Below are 19,584 nucleotides of genomic sequence, written 5' to 3' on the forward strand. Positions count from 1 at the left end.
TTTCTTTTTTGCTATGTGGGATCTTAGTCCCCGACCAGGGACTGAACCCATGTCCTCTGCACTGGGAGTGCAGATCTTAACCACGGGACCGCCAGGGAAGTCCCAGGAAAGGACTGTTGTAGATGTGAGGAGATGCGCTTCCTCCTTGAGGCCCATGGGGGAGACCTGTGACTCAGACAGGGGTCCTGGAAGACCTGTGTCTGAGACGGGGCCCCTGGAAGACCTGTGACTGAGACGGGGGTGCTGAACCCAAACCCCGACAAAGATGCAGCTTCTGTGTTGAGCCCCTCGGGCCCCTCGCCCCGCACTGGGCACTCACACCCTGTCTCTTTCAGTCCTCACACCCCCGCCGGGGGGGACTCATTCTCCCCACTTCCTAGGCGGGCAAACTGAGACTCACAGGAACCCAAAGACACGCAGCCTAGGAGGGACAGCACTGGGGCCTGATTGTGAGGCGCCCTGGGGCCCCCAGTCACCTCTGCCCCAGGGTCTCTAATAGCCCCTTCCTGGGCTGCAGTTATTTTTGGCTTGAGAACACATGCCCTGATTTAGGGACAGAAGACTTGACCACTGCCCACCGCAACAACAGAGGGTGGGGGACAGGAAGATGTCTCCTGGGGGGCCTCCTGCTTAGCCCCCCCCCTGCCCCAACATTCAGGACTGAGCTGCCACCCCTAGTTCAGCAAAGCCCCCCGCACAGGCCCTACAAGAAGGAGGTGACTCCAGCCCAGGCCCTTCTCAGGGCTCAGAGGGAGCAATAAGAATGGGAAGATAACACCCACCTCTGAGACTTGGACCCACAGTCTGCCCTCCTGGGATGCCCTGTGTGTGGGAGGGAGGGGCAGTTTAAAGGGATTAAAGTAGGTGCTACTGAGTGTGAAGAGTGACGGAACTGCCCCAGCTCACACTGCTACTGAGTGTGAAGAGTGACGGAACTGCCCCAGCTCACAGGAAGGCGCGCTGAGCCCCATTCCTGGGCTGATGGTGCCATCCTGTGGCCAGCTTCCACCATAGCAGCCCCAGGTCTGCAATTCCAGCCCCAGTACAATCACTTAGCTCCAAGGTCCAAAGAGACCCTTGAGATGTTCTTGCCCAGTGTCAGCGGTCCATTTCACAACTGGGGAAACTAGGTCACCCAAGTAGCAGCAGAGGCTGAGTGGGTACAGTAGGAAATAGTCCAACGGGTCTGAACAACAGCCAGACCGTCCAGCACCTAGAACGCTCAACTACTAAGAATTTTATCTCCAAGGTAATAGGGAGCCTGAGAAGGTTCTTGAGCAAGGGTGTATGTGTGACCGACCAGATGTTCCGTGTAGGACCATCACTCTGATATCCGTGTGCAGAATGGACTGAAGATCAAGACAGGAAAGCCAGTTAAGCTGCTATGGTCCCAACCTGTGGAGGAAGGACTAGAACTTCCTTTCATCCTAGTGAGTCTGAACCCCAAACAGAGAGGCAACCTTGGTTTCCCCATTCACGGAAAAGAATTATTTAAAAAGGGCACAAGAAGTTTGAATTAGAAATTGAGTGTATGTTTCAAATCACCTAATGGCTGATCCAAAAAAGGTAATTCAGCGAGTGATCTAAATATGATTCTGATCCTAAATATGCAGAGGCTGCCGTGCCCCCACCAGAGCCGTCCCCTCCCCAGGCCAACAGGACCTGACAGCGGCTGAGCCCCCTCCCTTTCCTCTCTCCACCCCTCCCCTTCTCCTCTCCTCCCCTCCCCCACCACAAAGCCTCTGGGAGGGGGGAGGTAGCACACTCACAAAGCAGGAGGCTCTGAGCATCTCCTGCCTCCTCCCATATTAACTGCATTTGTATCTGGAACAGATGGGGTGTTGGGACTTCCCCACCCTCTACCACTTTTCACAGCGCATTGGTTCAGGAGAAAATCGTGTAATTAAAAGAGGAGAAATGCAAAACAATCCCCTTAGCGGACTTAGCCATCTTCCCTCCCTTGTAAATCCATTAATGAACTGTAATTACAAAGACAAACCCCTCATTGAAACCTGGTAACCAATTCACTGGGGGGCCAAGAGACTCCTATTGTCAGCCACAACCTGAGGAAAGAAAGAAAGAAAAAAAAAAAACGTAATTAGTTTAGCTCAGTTTATCTATACCAAAATCAAAAAAACAAAAAACAAAAATATCAGTTACAAAGCAACTTGCCGTCTGCCAAAAAACTGCAGCTGCCCTGGGGAGATGCTGGTTTTTCTTCTTTCTGGGACTTGTTTATAACCTTCTGTTAATCAAACTGAAAGCAGAGAGATGGGGGGAATTACACAGAAAAGGGGCGGAATGGCAAGGGGACCTGGAATAGCTGTGGCAGAATTGAGATGAGCAAGCAGCAAGAGTTTGGATTTGAAAGATCCCAGGATGCCGGCCCCTGCTTTCCTTGGAGCCTGAGACGTGGTCCTTTATGAGCTCGCTCCCCACCCCACCCCCATTCCCCCCAGGCAGGGAAGAATGATGTGATCCACCGGAGCTGTTCCAGCACGGGTTCCATGCCTCCCGGCCCACACTAGTTGGGACTATTCATTAGTTCTGCCTGCCCTGCTCCAGGCCCCTGCATCTCACAACCCCTCCTCCTTGAAGAACCACTAAGACGATTCAGTCATGTCTGACTCTTTCCAACCCTACGGACTGTATCCCTCCAGGCTCCTCTGTCCATGGAATTCTCCAGGCAAGAATTCTAAGAGTGGGTTGCCCTTTCCTCTTTCAGGGGGAATCTTCCCCACCCAGGAATCGAACCTGCATCTCTTACATCTCCTGCATTGGCAGGCAAGTTCTTCACCACTAGCACCACCTGAGAAGCTCAGGTTTCTGGACCTAGAGAATCCTTGCAGCCAACTCACCCATCACCAGGGAAAGGCAGAGCCCCAAGCCTGGCCAATCACAGCCTTGCCTCCCCCTGGCCACAATGATGGTTCAAGAGTGAGCGGAGGACCCAGTCAGACCCAAGGGGTCTGAACTGTAGGAATAGCCACATACTTGGAGCTGGCAGAGGGTCAGTGCAGAGCTGATGGGCTGTCTCCAGGAGAGGCCGTGCCAGGGCCTGAGGCCATGGTGGTGGAGACCAGAGTCAAAAGTGGAGAGAATCCGAGGCTTGACAACATTGCTGATCTCTGCACCCGCCCCCCAATCCCACCCCACCCCACCCCACCCCATCCCACCCCCTGTGGCACCTTCAGCCGCCGGAACACACCGACTCCCTTCTGGGGCTTAAGTTGCTTGCTGTGGAGTTTCTGTCACTTGCCACCAGCAGCTCTAACACCCTGTTCTGCCCCCACGGTGCCTGTGGACCAGTCTTCCAGTCTGAACTCACTGCTTCTCCTGCTAGCTGTGTCTTACTTTCCCTCCGGGCATGGAATTTCCTCAGGCAGGAATGCTGGAAACAGGAAGTAGTCCCCCTTCCCCACTCCAGCATAATGGCCATATCCTGGGCACACACCCTTCTCCGTTTGTTGCTTTCATAGAAAACCCTGAGGTTCCAGATCCCCAAGCCACCTCAGCTCATCCTGGATTGGGACCAAAGCCAGGTCTGACCATAACAGCAGCATCAGGCCCACTGGGTCTACCCTCTGAGCTGTGGCATCCCCCAGCCTTCGTTCTGGGGACCCACCCTGGCCCTGGGTTCTGAGGATTCTCCATGGCTGGCGCCTTCTCCAACCCCAGTCTGTTGAGGAGGCCCTTACTCCCTGCCTGGCCCCCACCAGTCCCCACCTTTGGGATCCAACCCTGCCCCCTCTGCCCTCCAAGGTCCAGCCTCAGGCTCCTTCACGACCAGATCCACTTTCTGCCAGACTGTGAGCCTGCTGACTGCCTGGGCTGGGAGCAGGGGGAGGTCACTGGGGTCTGCCAAGCACCTACTGTGTGCCCCAGGCTTGACATCTATTATTACAATCAGCAGAGTTCAGGGATTGTTCTTGAGAAAAGCCTTAGTGTCAGATAAACTGAGGAATCAGCTCTTCCACTGACTCGGACAAGTCCCATCACATAGAACACAGTCATGCTGCCTCCAAGGGTCACTGCATAGATTCATCGAGGTCTCCTGCACCATCTTCAGAAGCAGTTTCTCAACTCTCCCCGCAAGTTAAGTGTTTGAACCAGCCCGGGGCTCACTGCCTCAACCCGAGAAGCAGGTCAACGGCCTGCACCCCCCCCAGCTCGGGGATGCGACATGGATGTCTGGTCCATGCCCATCCCATCTGAGGCCTCTTCACAGCCCACCTTACACTCCATCTGAGGATTTGTAAGAGAAACAGGAGTCATACTGATAATTGGGAAATCTGGTCCCTTCACCCCCTTGCTTAAAACCCTTCCATGGCTTTGCATCCCACCACAGATGGAGCCCTTGCCCAGTCTGGTCCTGGGCTCCGTCCCTGCTCCTGACTGTCCCCCCACCCCCAGGTAGAGCTGCATCCAGACCCTTGGAGGACCACATACCTTTCTGCCTCAGGGCCCTTGCACATGCTGCTCCCTCTTCTTGACATGCTCTTCTCCACCACCCCTTTCACCTTCCTCTTAAACCACCTTCAGATCCATGCTCAAGTCCACGTCTCCCAGGACACTTCCCCACCCTTGCATGACTTGACTGGACCCTCTGTTATGAGCCCCTGTGGCACACGCTTGACCAAAGAAACTTTCACCTATCGAGGTCTGGGGAAGTCATTCTGGCTTATCAAACAAGCATTATACATCTGCTTTAATTATTAAAGAAAAGGATCTGTTGACCAGAAGTAAAGAAAGAAGGTGTTAGTCGCTCAGCCGTGTCAGACTCTTTGTAGCCTGCCAGGTTCCTCTGTCCATAGGAGTCTCTAGGCAAGAATACTAGAGTGGGTTGCCATTTCCTCCTCCAGGGGATCTTCCTGACCCAGGGATCAAACCCACGTCTCCTGTGTCTCCTTGCATCGGCAGGTGGATTCTTTTCCACTGAGCCATCTGGGAAGCCCTTTGGCCTTTGGGGATGCTTAGTAAATGTTGAAGGAAGGAGGGAGCAATCAGACCGGCCACCCCACAGCCTGACTCACGGCTCCCTTCCTCCCCCCAGCCCTGCACGTCTCCCCCACAACATGTCACTTTTCAGCTCCTCTCTCCCGCCCTACACACCTCACTTTCCAGATTTCCCCTGCAGGGCTTTCCCCTGCAGGTCCGCCCTCCTACTCCCCTCAAATCCCCCTCTGCTGCCTCCTCCAGGGATCCCTGCAGGGCTGGCCACACCCATAGCAAGCCCTCTGTCTGCCTAAGTGATGACCACTGGGAGAAGCGTGCTGTTGCCCTGCTTACTGTTGAGGAAGCCGACATCAGAGAAAGTAGGAGTTTGTTCAAGGCAAAGGGGTTGCAGGGGACTCACACCAGGAATCTGTGACTCCAAAGACAACCACCTGCCATCACCTCCCTGTGGGACATTTCCTGGAACCTCGGGCCCAATGCTTGGTCTCTGCCAGGCCAGAGAGGTTCCCCCTGGCTACTTTGCTATCTTCGTTCCTTTGATTTCATCAAGGAAGTGTTGGCAGCTTTTGGTCTTTAAGTGAACACCACCCACTTCTTTGGAGATTTCTCCTCATTTATTTCATGTTTCTAGATCATCTCTCCATCTAACAGATGAAGAAATAAGGCCCACAGAGAGACAGGGTGACTTGTGCATGTTCACATAGGCAGAAATAAGTGTGACTGGAATGTCACCCATGAACATAGGGCCCTCGGTCTATTTTGTTCTCTCTCTAGCACCCAGACAAGGGCCTGGCATTGGTGCGGTACAAGCGTTTGCCAACTGACTGTGTGATGGAGTGGCCACTGTTCCCAGAGGCCCCCAGGCTGGCACCCCTCCCTGCCTGGCCTCCTGAGCCTTGGGGCTCAGACTGTCACTCACAGCAGAGGGAAGGCTGTCCTCTCCTTGGCTTCCTGCTTGGGCCAGGGTATGGGCACCTGCTACCATAACACAAAGGGGCCAAGCTCCCTGCTCAGGAGCAGAACACTTGCAGGGAGCCACGGTGCACCCTCTGGGGTGGCCTCCCAGCGAGTGGCACAGCCTCTGGAGGTCAAGTGGCCACAGCATCTCAAGGGACAGAAATGCCAGATGGGAGCAAGGGAGGTGTTGAGGAGCTGACAGGTGTGGGTGTGTTCCTGAGGCCAGGAAACCACCCCCAGATGGCATCAGTGGTGCCAGCTCCACTCTGGATGCAAAGTGTGGGTGGGCGCCATACTGCATGCCTCCTATTTATTCCTTAGTCACATCCTGCAACCCCACCATGAGGCAAAGCGAGTAATTTTCTTCCATGCTTATAGCCTGGGAGACTCAGGTGAAAGGCTCTGCCAAGTTGGCAGGCCACTGAGGAGCTAGAAGTCAGGATGCTCCAGTCACTTCCCAGAATTGAAAGCTGAGAACCAGAAGACCAAGGCCTCACATGGGTTAGGGGGGAGATACAGGTGAGGAGACAGCCAAGTCAGGGCTTTTGTGTTGCATGAAACAGACCATGCAACCATGTTTATCTTTGCTGAGGTTGACTGGGTGTCTCATATATGACCAGACAGGGAGTGTAGCCAGGCCCAAGGAGGGGGCCAGTGAATGACCCCAGATGGTAGATTAAAGATGGCCATAAATTCCTTGTCACTCTCCCCCCGCATAGAGGAGAGGTGAAGTTTATCTCTCTGCTCTTGAACTTGAGCTAGCCTATAACTACTTTGGCCAACAAAATGTGTTAGAAATCAGACAGGGCCACTTTGGGCCTCAGAAACTTCTGGAAGCCCTGAGCTGCCATGTAAGAAGTCCAGTTTCCCTGCTGAAGAGCCCACATGGAGAAAGTAAGGCCCTGAGACTACGTGGAGAGAGAGACAGAGACAAAGACAGGGACCCAGTCTGACAACTGTTTCCACCGAGGCAGCAGTCATGTGAGTGGGCCTCACTATATGTTCCAGCCTGGTGGGGACTCATCACTGCAGCTGCAGCCCACACCTGGTGGGGCAGAAGAACCACCCAACTGAGCCTGGTCAATCACAGAATCACACAATAACAGGTGGTTGTTTCAAGCCACTAAGGTGGCTTGTTGACTTTGGGGTGGTCTGTTTTACAGCAGCAGGTCACTGAAACAGCCTTAGACTAGAAGACCATCAGCAACCCAGCAAATGCTACTTTTCTCCCTCCTGAGGATGGCAACCACCAATCTCAGCCATTCAGCACACCTGGAAGAAGAGAGACCTCCCAGCTCCGGCAGCAGCTGCCAGGTAACTAGGGTCCACACTTCCAAATTCCCAGAAGAGAGGCAGAAATTGGCCCAACTTGAGTCACGTGATCCCCTTTGTCCAATTACCTGAGCCCAGAAGGCAAGGTTATCCTGTATCCACATGACCCTGCTGCCCCGCCACCATGGACATGCTGGGGGTGGGTTGTGGGGATAATCTCAGAAGGCAGGAAGTGTGGACTGAGCAATTGCCACAGAGGTTAAGATAAGGAGACTTTTCAGACAGCAGAAAAAAATCCTTGTCCAGAGACTGGCACAAAAAACGGGCTGGGTGAAAGCTGTGCAAGGTTGTGTGACTTTTACATTGCTCTTAGGAGGTTGTGCGGTTTTACCAACACACAGGTTAGCTCGTGGGTGTTGCTGGTAGTGTTAGTTCTACCTCCTTGATCTTCCTTCTAAGGAAGATCTTTCAGGATGGTCTGAGCTTCTTATAAAAGCCTTTTACAAGCTCTCAAGTATGAATCTAGTACTTATGCTAAAGGTGCTCCATTAAACAAGAATGGGTTCCAAGTTCCCCCAGGGGAGGTGCAGGATTGAGACTCCTGAGACACCTGTGACAGGGTCGGGGGGCCATGGTGGTCAAAGACCTTCTTGGTACTGTCCCTGAAGTGGAGGCTGCAACCGTCTGTGTTGGGCACGGGGCTGAGGCTGCTGACCAGGAAGCAAGAGAGAGAACTCCTAGTGAGGGTGTGGTGCCAGGCAGAGGGCAGAGGGTCAGCCCAGGCTCATCACCTGCTCCTCACCAACCTCACACACATGCACTCACTCACGCATCCCAGGGTCTCCTGGTACAATCTAAACCTCTCAGCTGGGTAACAGGGCACCCTGTTCAATGGAAGAGACAAGACTGTGTCTTTCCCACAGGTCACCATCTCCCCACAGCCCCACCATCTCCCCACCGCCCCACCATCTTCCCACCGCCCCACCATCTCCCCACCGCCGACACAGCGCACAGGCTCTTTGTGTGTTGCCTGAATGAATGATGGATGGATGAATGAATGCATGCATGGATGATGGTCCTCTCTGATGCCACTGCCCTTCTTCTCTGATGCCTTTTTCTCTTGATGTCTCAAAGTCCCAGATTCAAGAGCCTTGTCTCTCCAATGAGCAAGTCATCTCATCACTCAGACACTCAGATTTCCCATCTGTAAAATGGGGATGACTCAAGTCTGTTCTGGGTAAGGTTGCTGGGAGGATGAACAGAGATCTCATCGATGAATCAGTAACTGAAAAGTCAGGACAGACATGCGCGGGTTTGGAAGCAGTGGCCATCTCCCCTGCTACCACCATTGCTGAGTTCCTGCAAGCAAACTCATCACTTGCCACCCCCACAGTCCTTCCTCCTGCCCCCCAAATGACCACACGGCCACCAGCCTCATTCAGTGCTTACATTAAATCACATTTAATGGTTTTTCAAAAGGGAATAGAGAAGCCAGAAAAGAAATTCACAGCACTCGCAGTCAAGAAAGAGTGAACTGAAAAAAAACAGGAATATATTAAGCTTTTGATTAAAAAAAAAATGCAAACGCAGTTCCTCCCACACTCACCCCGTGTTGCTAGTCATGTTCCTCACTCATGTTCCTAGTCACATGCCTACCCTTGGGCGTATACACACACACACACACACACACACACACTCCCAAACAGGCGCGCTCTCCCAGCACACACACTCAAACGCAAACTCCCCCCAGGCTTGAAGGGTGAAAGAGGAGGAAGCCCAGTCCCGTTCTGGGGCCCCACCCCTCCCGAACCCCCCTCGCTGAACTGGCAAAGCTAGGCTAAACTCGGGCTCCAGGGGACACACGCAGGGCTCCGTGAGCTGTGCTGGGGACAGGCGGCCTTAGATGATTCTGTTCTCCAGGATGGCCAGCCGCTTACTCACAGCTTCCAGTGGACTGGGAGTTAAGGAGAGGTGAGGGCTGCCCGGAGCAGGGCAGGGACAGGGTGGCACCTGCACTCAGGGCCCCGCTTCCAGGACTTTCTCTCATCCCTCCCCATAGCGGGTGCTCTCACCAGTGTCAAAACTTACCCATCCACGGCCCTCGGGATGGCACTTTCCAAAAACAAGCCGGCAGTTACGGTGGGTCTAGGAAGCCCAGCCCTGCCCAGGTGCAGGTTTAGGCCTGCTGGGTACCCACCGAGTCCTGCCTGAGCCCGGGGAGCTGTGCGGGGTGCGGCCCCATCTGAGAGGAGTCTGGTGGGTAGGCAGGTCACCCAGTGCCTGAGAAAGCAGAGTCCGAAGGCCCCATGCCTTCCTGACTGTGTCCAGGACTCTGTGTGTGCCCAGCTTCTAGCTCTTGGTTTCTGCCTTTCCTCTGTCAGTACCAAAGCCAGGGCCAGCCTCCCGGGCCAGGATCCAGCCCGTCTTCAGCAGGAGCCTGCCCGACCCCACCACACAAGGGGCAGGGCTCTCCTCCCCCCAACCCCCCCACCAGGGCCCTCCTGACCTCTCCCCCTCCTCCCAGAGGCTTCTGGGAAAGGATATGCTTCCGGGTCAGGGCCTGCAGCAGCCCCTCCACTTTGGTCTGGAATTTCATGATGGACTCGCAGGCACACGGGTCTTCCTCTGGGGTGGGCAGAAAGTGGGGAAAGGGAAAGGAGATGGTGAGTGACTGCTTGCCGGGGAGACGGGTACTCACTGCTCGGGGCCAGAACTGGACTGCCTTGGGGAGTGTGGGACCTGGGACATGCAAGAAGGCAGAGAGACATGTAGAGGTCTTGAGACAGAGCTCCCAGGAGTGACGGAGGGGGCGATCCCTGAATGTCTTCCTGACCCCTCCAAACCCTGATAAAGAACTCCAAAACAGCCTCCCCAATGCTGGTCACCTACAATGTGCAGAACGCTGTAGTCAGGGGCCCCGAGGTCATCTTGGTGACTCCTCACCCCAGCTCTTTGGGTCTGAAGTCATTAATCCCGTTTTATAAATGAAGAACTCGAGAAGGAAAACAACTTGCCCAGAGCCAGCAGCTAGTTAGTGTCAAAGCAAACATGCAAACCCAGGCCTGTCTGGCTGGGGAATCTACACTCTTTACCACTGGGAACCAGGAGAGGAAGCAGGGTTCAGATCCTGGCTCCTCTGGTTACTCAGTTGCTCCACCCCTCTGGCCTTGGTTTTCCTGTCTCTAAAATGGGGATAACAATATTCCTACCAAGTAGGGTTAAACGATTTCACATTTGGAGAGCACTGAGAACAGTGCCACTTGTGGAAGAGCATTCAGTACATGTTTGCTGGTTGTAAAAAATCAGACAGGAGAAAAGGAGAGTGAAAAAGCTGGCTTAAAACTCGACATTCAAAAAACGAAGATCATGGCATCCATTCCCATCACTTCATGGCACATAGATGGGGAAACAATGGAAACAGTGACAGACTTTATTTTCTTGGGCTCCAAAATCCCTGCAGATGGTGACTGCAGCCATGAAATTAAAAGACACTTGCTCCTTGGAAGAAAAACTATGACCAACCTAGACAGCATATTAAAAAGCAGAGACATTATTTTGCTGACAAAGGTCCATCTAGTCAAAACTATGGTTTTTCCAGTCATGTATACATTCCAGTCATGTATGGATGTGAGAGTTGGACTATAAAGAAAGCTGAGCACCAAAGAAATGATGCTTTTGAACTGTGGTGTTAGAGAAAACTCTTGAGAGTCCCTTGGACTGCAAAGAGATCAAACCAGTCAACCTTAAAGGAAATAAGTACTGAATATTCATTGGAAGGACTGATGCTGAAGCTGAAACTGCAATATTTTGTCCACTTGATGTAAAGAACTGGCTCATTGGAAAAGACCCTGATGCTGGGAAAGATTGAAGGCAGGAGGAGAAGGGGATGACAGAGGATGAGATGGTTGGATGGCATCACGGACTCAATGGACATGAGTTTGAGCAAACTCCAGGAGATGGTGAAGGACAGGGAAGTCTGGCATGCAGTCCATGGGGTCACAGAGTCGGACATGACTGAGTGACTAAACTGAAAAGTCAGATTGGTCAGCCCTCCTCCCAATTCTGCCAACTCATGATGCTATCCCAACTCCTGTTTTCCCCACCCATATCTAGTCCAGGATGGTTACACAAACACACACACACACACACACACACACACACACACACGTATCGTCAGAGCCCCACCTGCTCCTCCCACCAGTGCCCTTTCTGGTCTCACTCACCCACACAGATCCTCTTCTGCAACTTCTTGCCAATCTGGTTGATGGTCTTGAAGTCAGCTGTGTAGAAATAGTGCTCTGCCACGGGCTCCGAGGCGATTTCCCTCAGCTCATCCTCCACGGCATTGCCCACACCCACAGCAAACATTTTAAAGCCTACCAAGAAGAACAAAGTGAGTAATGGTGGCCACTGGGGACAGGCAGCTTTCTTGACAGCCCAGTTGGTAAGGAATCTGCCTGCCATGCAGGGAACCCCGGTTTAATTCCTAGGTCAGGAAGATCCTCTGGAGAAGGGATAGGCTACCCCCACTCCAGTATTCTTGGGCTTCCTTTGTGACTCAGCTGGTAAAGAATCTGCCTGCAATGCAGGAGACCTGGCTTCAATCCCTGGGTTGGGAAGATCCCCTGGAGAAGGGAAAAGCTACCCTCTCCAGCATTCTGGCCTGTATAGTCTATAGGGTTGCAAAGAGACAAACACGACTGAGTGACTTTCACTTCACTTCATTTTCACGTGGGGACAGGCAACCATGGCTAAACCTGGGGAATGCCCAGGCACTCAAAACCAGTCACCTCCTGGTGGCCGATGCTGGCATTGCAGGCACAATGCCTGGGACAAAGACAACAAGGAAATCAACATTTACTGAGATGCTACCATACATCAGACTTGTACTGACTCCTTATACGGAGAACTTTATAATCTCATGTAACCCTTATAATATGCATCTACTGGTTGCTATTATTTTCATTTAATAGGTGATAAAGCTGAGATTCAGGCTTGTCTCAAAGTGGGGTTGCCTGCCAAGAAGATGGTGTGCTCTTGGGAATATTCGACTGGAAAAGTTCCAAGCCTCACTTACCAAAAGACCATCAGAACAAGCCACTTACTCTTCTGGGGCTTCAGTTTTCTCATCAGTATAAGAAAGGGTTGGACAAACCTCATTTATATGGAACCTGGGTTTAGGGCACTCATCAGAACAGACACTAAGCTAAACTGAAAGTGAGCTGTTCCGTGTGTAGCCCTGGCCAGTGGTGGTGTTCAGGGTCCCAGCAGCACCTACCAAGGTCCTTGGCTTTCTTGGCAGCGTCATTAATGTAGTCCTGGCTCCGGCCATCAGTGAAGACAATGCCCACCTTCTGGGCACCAGGCCTAGCCCCGCTGGACACAGTGAAGGAATTGTCGATGAGGTACTTGAGGGCAGCCCCGGTCATGGTGCCCTTCTCCATGTAGGACATGTTCCGCACGGCTGCCTTGATGTCCTTCTTGGTGTGGAAGCGGCCCAGCGGGAACTCCTGGCGTACAGAGCTTGAGTACTGCACCAGCCCCACCTGGGCCAACTTGTCCGACACATCCAGCGTGTCCACAATCTGGTTGATGAACTTCTTCACCAGCTCAAAGTTCTCCGGCCGTACACTCTTGGACCCATCAATGAGGAAGACCAGGTCAGTGGCCGAACTGCCCCCACCACCATTGCAGACTGGAGAAGGGAGGAAGGCAGGGAGGTGAAGCTTAAGGACACGGTCATTCATCCCAGCCACTGGCTGGGTACCCACCACACCCAACAGCTGTTCAGAAGATCATCCCATTTGGGCCTCAAAACTCCCTCTGGGGAGCCTAAGCTCCTGGTCCCCTTTTACAGCACTGAAACTTGAATCTCTAAATGCTGTTAAATCACACAGCTCAGAAGTAGTGGCATCAAGATGTGAGCTCAAGACTATTTAACTCCATCCACCACACTAAACCCAACATCCATGGTGGCAGAAAGAGGGACAGTGGGAACAGAACTGCAAACACCCAGCTCTAGACGGCATCTGTTTCTTTTAAACAGGAGGATGATTGCTTTACAACATCGTGTTAGTTTCTGCTGTACAACAGCCTGAATCAGCTACATGTATACACGAGCCTCTTGAGCCTCCCCCCCACCCACCCGCCATCCCACCCCTCGAGGCATCACAGGGCACTGAGCTGACCTCCCTGTGCTCCACGGCAGCTTCCCCTGCCTGCCCGCTCAGTCACTCGGTCGTGTCCAACTTTTTATGACCCCAGAGACTGTGCAGTCCACCAGGCTCCTCTGTCTGTGTGATTATCCTGGATAGAATACTAAAGGGGGTTGCCATTTCCCCCTCCAGGGCATCTTCCCCACCCAGGGATCCGAGCTGTGTCTCCTGCAGTGCCTGTGTTGGCAGGCAGATTCTTTACCACTGAGCCACCTGGGAAGCCACAGAAGCTTCCCACTAGCTATCTGCTTTACACATGGGAGTGCCTATACGTCAATACTACTCTCTCAGTTCATCCCACGCTCTCCTTCCCTCTCTGTGTCCGCAAGTCCATAGAAGACATCTATTGCAGATTGGTCCAGAAGGAAAGAGCAAGGAGGCTCGGGTGGGCTTCCTGGGGACTGGCCAAGGCCCCATCCCCTCCCAGCCATCCTCCCCAGGCTGCCTGTATCCGGCCCACTGACCATTGCATGTCTTGCCGTCACTGTTCAGGGTGAAGCCCTCGCGGCAGGCACAGGTGTAGGAGCCCGGGGAGCTGATACACACCTGCTCACAGTCATGATCGCCCGTGGCACACAGGTCTGACACCACTGCAGGGATGAGAGGAGACAAGATCACACAGTCACTAGGCCTTGGGTGTCTCAGCCAGGATGACCCCTCATACGCTCAGGGACACTCAAGCCCTCACCCGGGTGGGGTTCCAGACCCTCAACCCAGGCCAGAATCACTGCAGCTGGGCTGACATCCCTGGAGACGGTGACATTGCTGATAATAAATTAAAGCTTCCTGCTGAAATTATATAGGTCACAAGGGCAGGGCCTAAATCCCTTTTGTTCTCTGTTGTATTCCAAATGACTAGAACAAAACATGCAGCAGTAAACACAGCACCCAGAAGACGCTCAACAAATATTTGTGAAATACCAGATTTGTGGTACTGCGCATTATGGCCTAGAATTCTCACAGTTAGATTCAGGCTCTTCCGAGACCTGTTTTACACGTGGAGAAGAATCCTTGCACTGCCCGCCTCCCCCCCACAAAAGGTTCTGAACTTTCTCCACCCCAATGCCCAGGCCCCCTCAGACCTTCCCACCTCGCAGAAGACTCTGGCACCCCAACGACCACCCCCGCACCACCACCACACACACACATACACACCCCGCAGCCAAATAGCACAGGCTTTTTTAGGCCTGTGTTCCCTGCCAGAACTCTATCTCCAAAAAAAAAGGAAAAAAAGCTCTTTTGAGCATCACCTCCTCCCCAAGTCCCTCAACCTCTGACTGGGTGGGGATCAGCCCAGATAAGGCCCTGGCCCCGCCCCCAATGTGGTCTCAATCTCAGTCCCCGCCCCGTATAGGCCACCGCCTTCCCAGGCTCCGCCCCAAGTGTCCACTCTCAGCCCCGCCCCTGCCCTGGCCCCGCCCAGGCACACAACCGCCTCTCCGGTCCCCCAGCACCACCCCCAGCCTGGCCCATCGCCTGCCCCCCACCGCCCGCGCACAGCAGAAGGCCTCCTGGAACTTCTTGGACAGCTTCTCGATGACGCTGTAGCTCTCCACGTAGTCGACGTGCTCGTCCTGCGGCTCGCTGGCGATCTGCTGCAGCGTGGCCTTGTCCACGCGGCCCACGCCGATGGCGAACAGCTCGATGCCGCTGGCCCGGGCCCGCGCAGACACATCCCGCACGCTGTCCTGGGGCCTCCCGTCCGTCACCACGATGACCACCTGCGACGCAGACGAGGGACGTGCGAGGACCTGGCCTCCCTCCCCACGCTGGGTGGACCACTTGGTCCTCCAATAGCACCCCCCCCAACACCCCAGGACGGTTGACATAAGAGGAGATTGACCCGGAGGGGCGGAGTGGCGAGTACGGATCACACAGCTGCCACCACCACCAATTTCAGGCCTGGGAAAAAGAACTTGGATAGTGGAAGAGGAGAAAGGTTTCCTCTAAGTGAGAGGCCTGGCTAAGGTCCTCTTCCATCTGACTAGGGCTTCTGGGTGTCTCCTCCTCCATCAGACAGCTTTGTGACCTATGAGGGCAGAGCCACCTCTCCTCCGTCAGCCTGGGGGGCAGAGCCAAACCTCTGTACTCAACACCATGCAGTTCTACCTTTTGGCCACCAGAGAGAGGCAGAAGCTATAGAATGGCAGTTTTTCCTCTCTTCTGCCCGTCTGCGCTTGAATACCCTGGGAGAGAGGCGGTACCCATATAGATGCCCACGGAATGAAGGAAGATGCTGTCTTTTCTCCCTCCATTCCCCAAGACACTAACTTCCCTAGGAGGAAAACACTTCCCCTCCCACAAGTCCCCTGTGTGCTGTATCTGGGAAAGGGCCACAAGAAGGGACCCTGGTGCTAAGGCTAGCCCTTACCCACTCCCTGCCCAGCCTGCCCTAAGTCGGGTCCTCCTCACTGCTCCGTAGGAGCCTGGGACTCAGCGTCCCGCCCCTTTGGCTGCTTTTCTGCTTCTGACTTGAGTCTGCTTCTGATTCCTGAGTCTCCTCCCCTGGCCCAGGTGCCAGACCCCCTAGTCTTGGTGACCTGATGGGCCTGGGTTAGAAATACAGCTCACCTTCCTGAGCCCATGTTTCTTTATCTGGATAAAGGGGGTGTGGTGAGACCCCCTGAGATGATTCTTGATAAGAAGTCAGAGGGGGCAGCACTATTTTTAGTATCCTTACCCTGGGCCCCCTGGGGAGCAGCCTTGTACAATCTCCTCCCCTCCAGAGGCCGAGGCTCCTGCCTCTGAAAACCTAGCTGTATCTCTTCATTGCCGCAGGCTGCCACGCTCCTGTGAGCCCCTACCTTGCTGATGTCGGGGGACCTGGGGCGACCGCCTTCTGCATCGCTTAAGGCCTTGGTGATGGCGAAGTGGATGGCCAGACCCGTCATGGTGCCTGTGGACAGCGGCTGGATGCGGCGCACGGCCTGCAGCAGCTCGGCCTTGGAGCTGTGGGCCCGCAGCGGGAACTCCTGCTTCACGGAGCTGGCGTAGTTGACCAGGCCCACGCGGGTGGCATTGGGCCCCACGTCCAGCGACTCGATGACCTGGGACAGGAACACCTTCACCTTCTCAAACTCCACGGGCCGCACGCTGCGTGAGCTGTCGACAACGAACACCAGGTCGGTGGGCCGGGTCCGGCAGAGGTGCCCTGGCAGGGGGCAAAGGTCAGGAGGATGGAGCAAAGTTACTCAAGACAAAGGAACAGAGCACCAGGGCCTCCTTAGTCCAGACCTGAGGCCTCAGGCAGAGTAGACCAGACATGAATCAGCCTGGCTGGGTCCTACTGTCAGCATGGGGACACTCAAGCCAGCAACGTGCCAGAGGCCCCCAGCTCAGCCCATAGGAAAGACAGAGGTTCAAATGGCACCTTCACCTCTCTGAGCCTCAGTTTCCTATCTGTACAATGGGCAGGCGATCCCTTCCTTACAGAATTCTTTGAAGACAAGCAAAAATATGTGTAAGGTGCCAGCTCAGGGCTGGGCATGCCAGATTCTCAGAGGCAGCAAAGGAGAAGATAGCCTTCACATCTCAGCTTTCAGCCCAGAGTGTAAGCAAGGGATTCTCTTTGCCCTGCCTGGGCAGGAGGGAACTGAGAGTCGGCCCTTCGGCGGGCACAGCCTTGAAAGCTAATGCAGCACCCATCAACGTGGGCTCTTTCATCTGAGCATCAAAGAGAATCAGCAAAGTGCACCCAGTTTGCCTCAATCCCACAGAGCCTGCTGGCTGGTATCTAAGAACAGGAAAAACAGCAGGAGTTCCGCGTAGCCACCATGACAGTCTGACCAAGTGGGCCCCCGAGACACACCCCAAAGGAACGATGTCTTTCCAGATGGCCTGGGAGGCAGCACCACGTACTGAGAGGGACACAGAGCCCAAGTGAGGTAGAGGGATTCCGAATCCCAGCTCGGCCATTCTGTGGCCTTGGGCAGATCATTGCGGCTTTTAAACTTCACTTTTCTCATCTGCCTGGAGGGGAGGATAGGCTTAATGCTTGATGTTATCACTGGCCCGGCCCTGCAGCCAGTACAGAAGTCTGCACTCTGTCCCACACTAAATCTGGGCTGCTCCCAAGCAGGGGTGCAGGAAGAGTCAAGAAAGACAAGGTGTGTGGACAGTCCTATCTCCCAGCCACGGTGACCCAGGCCCAGACATCAGAGGTCCTCAAGGGACCTCAGAGATCACCTTGCAGCTTGGCTTCCTGGTCTCCACTAGCTGAGGCTACAAATGGGTAAACTGAGGCCCAGAAATGGAGAGGGCATTGGCCACACCGTGGGACAGTGGATCAGGAGCCACAAGGCTCTGAGGCTTTCTTGCTCACTGTGTGGTCTTAGACAGGTTCTCCCCTCTCTGGCCTCAGTTTCCCCATCTGCACAGGAGGAGCTTGGCATCCTAGGACTCTATCCCCACAGCTGAAACTCAGGTGGTACAGCTCAGAAATATGCTGAAAGGGCTATATATATATGCTGAAAGCCCAGCCCAGAATATGCTGGAAGGGCTAGTGGAAGGGGGAATGTCATCTTGCCCACCACCTTGCCCCACCCCCCACCCCCAGATCTGCAGTCGTCAGAGAGTCTTGAGCTCAGCCCTGGGCCTGATTGTAGCCCTAGGTGTCAGCAGGCTGCACCCTTGGTGACCCAGAAGACCAAGGTCCCTGCAGGATGCATGGTCCCTGAGGACAGACTGGGAGCTGCGAAGCCCAGAGACAGGTTCAGAGAAGCCGTCTCGTGCCCCCTCAGCACAGAACAGACAGGGTCACCCCACCCTGGCCCTTGTGCTTGTCACCATCTCTGTCTGCTCCTGGGTCAGCTCTGTGGGACACCTGTGCCTCCCCCACCCACCTGCATCCTGGATCCTGTTTAGCCTCTGTCTGTCTCAGTGCCCGGTATCCCCCACCTCACATGGGACCCCCTCACCTCTGGGCAGGGGAGCGAGGCCAGGGGCGCATGGGGCCTGGAACAGCAGCAGCAGCAGGCCGCAGAGCACGAGGCGGGGGCCGCTGAGCGCACTCATGGTTCTGGCACGCAGGCAGTAGCAGCAAAGTCGTGAGGGCCAGTGGGGGCCAGGCCTTATCAACCTCTCTGCCTGCTGGTTCAGCCTCCCAGTCAGGCGGGCCCCCCACTAACATGGGGTCAGCCCCCTTGGAGGGCGGACCCAGGCTGAATGGAGGTGTGTGTGCCAGGGAGGGAGGGAGGGAGGGATTCGCCCCGCCTGGGCTCCAGAGGCCCCTCCGACCACAAGGGCTCCTTTGCCTGCAGAAGCTGCAGCCGGAATCCAGGAAACATCAGGTGGGTGGAGGGTGGCTCCTCCAGGGCCCGGAGCCTGCGCTGGCCCGAAGCCGTCAGACTGAGCCCAGGCAAACCTGAGTCCAGCAGCCTCGCACCCCAGCCCTGCCTAGCGCCCTCATCCCACACCAATACTCTTCTCCCACCTACAACTCCAGCCCCAGTTTCCCATCTCCAGCCTTGGCTGTCCTGTCCGTTGCCTCTCCACACACACCCTGCCCTCCAGCCACGCCTGGATCTGAGTGCTCCTCAAGCCTTTGCCCACGCAGGACCATCTGCCCATGATGTCCCTCCTCCTGATCACTCTCTGCCTAACAATCTTTCAGAGTCATATCGGAGTGAACATGCACATAAGCCCCTTGTAGGAGTGGGGCAGGCTTCTGTGGTGGCTCAGACAGTAAAGAATCCATTTACAATGCAGGAGACCTGGGTTCGATCCATGGGTTGGGTAGATGCCCTAGGAAGGGCAGGGCAGCCCACTCCAGTCTTCTTGCCTGAAGAATCCCCATGGACAGAGGAGCCTGGTGGGCTACAGTTCACGGGGTCGCAAAGAGTCAGAGATGACTGAGCACAGCACGCTAGGAGCAGAGCAGTAGGAAGATGGCTGAGAGCAAGACGCAGGAGCCAGATGATCCAGGTGTGCTCTCTACTTGCCTTGTGACTGTGGGCAGGTTGCTTCACCTCTCTGTGTCTCCTCTGAAAGGTGGGCATGCTAACAGTGCCCACCTCCCAGGGCAAGCAGTCTTCTATGAACCATCTCATCGAATTCTCTGGACAACGCTTGGAGGCAACCAATCCTATTACCCCCACTTCCCAGATGAGGAACTGAAAACCAGAGTTTTGAAGTATCTTGTCTTAAGTGCAGGTGAGTGTCAGTGCCAGAAAAGGACCGCAGGCCA

General features: G+C 54.6%; 1 protein-coding gene across 1 annotated transcript; it reads right to left on the reverse strand.

The window, feature by feature from the left end:
* Nucleotides 1-9,084: 9,084 nt before the first annotated feature.
* MATN1 (matrilin 1) lies at nt 9,085-18,413 on the reverse strand. Its single transcript, XM_065927580.1, has 8 exons — nt 18,317-18,413; nt 16,205-16,551; nt 14,899-15,121; nt 13,865-13,990; nt 12,464-12,880; nt 11,409-11,561; nt 9,730-9,810; nt 9,085-9,134 (listed from the first exon to the last, which is right to left on the reverse strand). Exons 1-8 carry the CDS (start codon nt 18,411-18,413, stop codon nt 9,085-9,087), a joined length of 1,494 nt encoding a protein of 497 aa, XP_065783652.1.
* Between the last annotated feature and the right edge of the window lie 1,171 nt (nt 18,414-19,584).

Source organism: Muntiacus reevesi, chromosome 3 (genome assembly GCF_963930625.1).
Source record: "Muntiacus reevesi chromosome 3, mMunRee1.1, whole genome shotgun sequence".
Classification (NCBI taxonomy): Eukaryota; Metazoa; Chordata; class Mammalia; order Artiodactyla; family Cervidae; genus Muntiacus; species Muntiacus reevesi.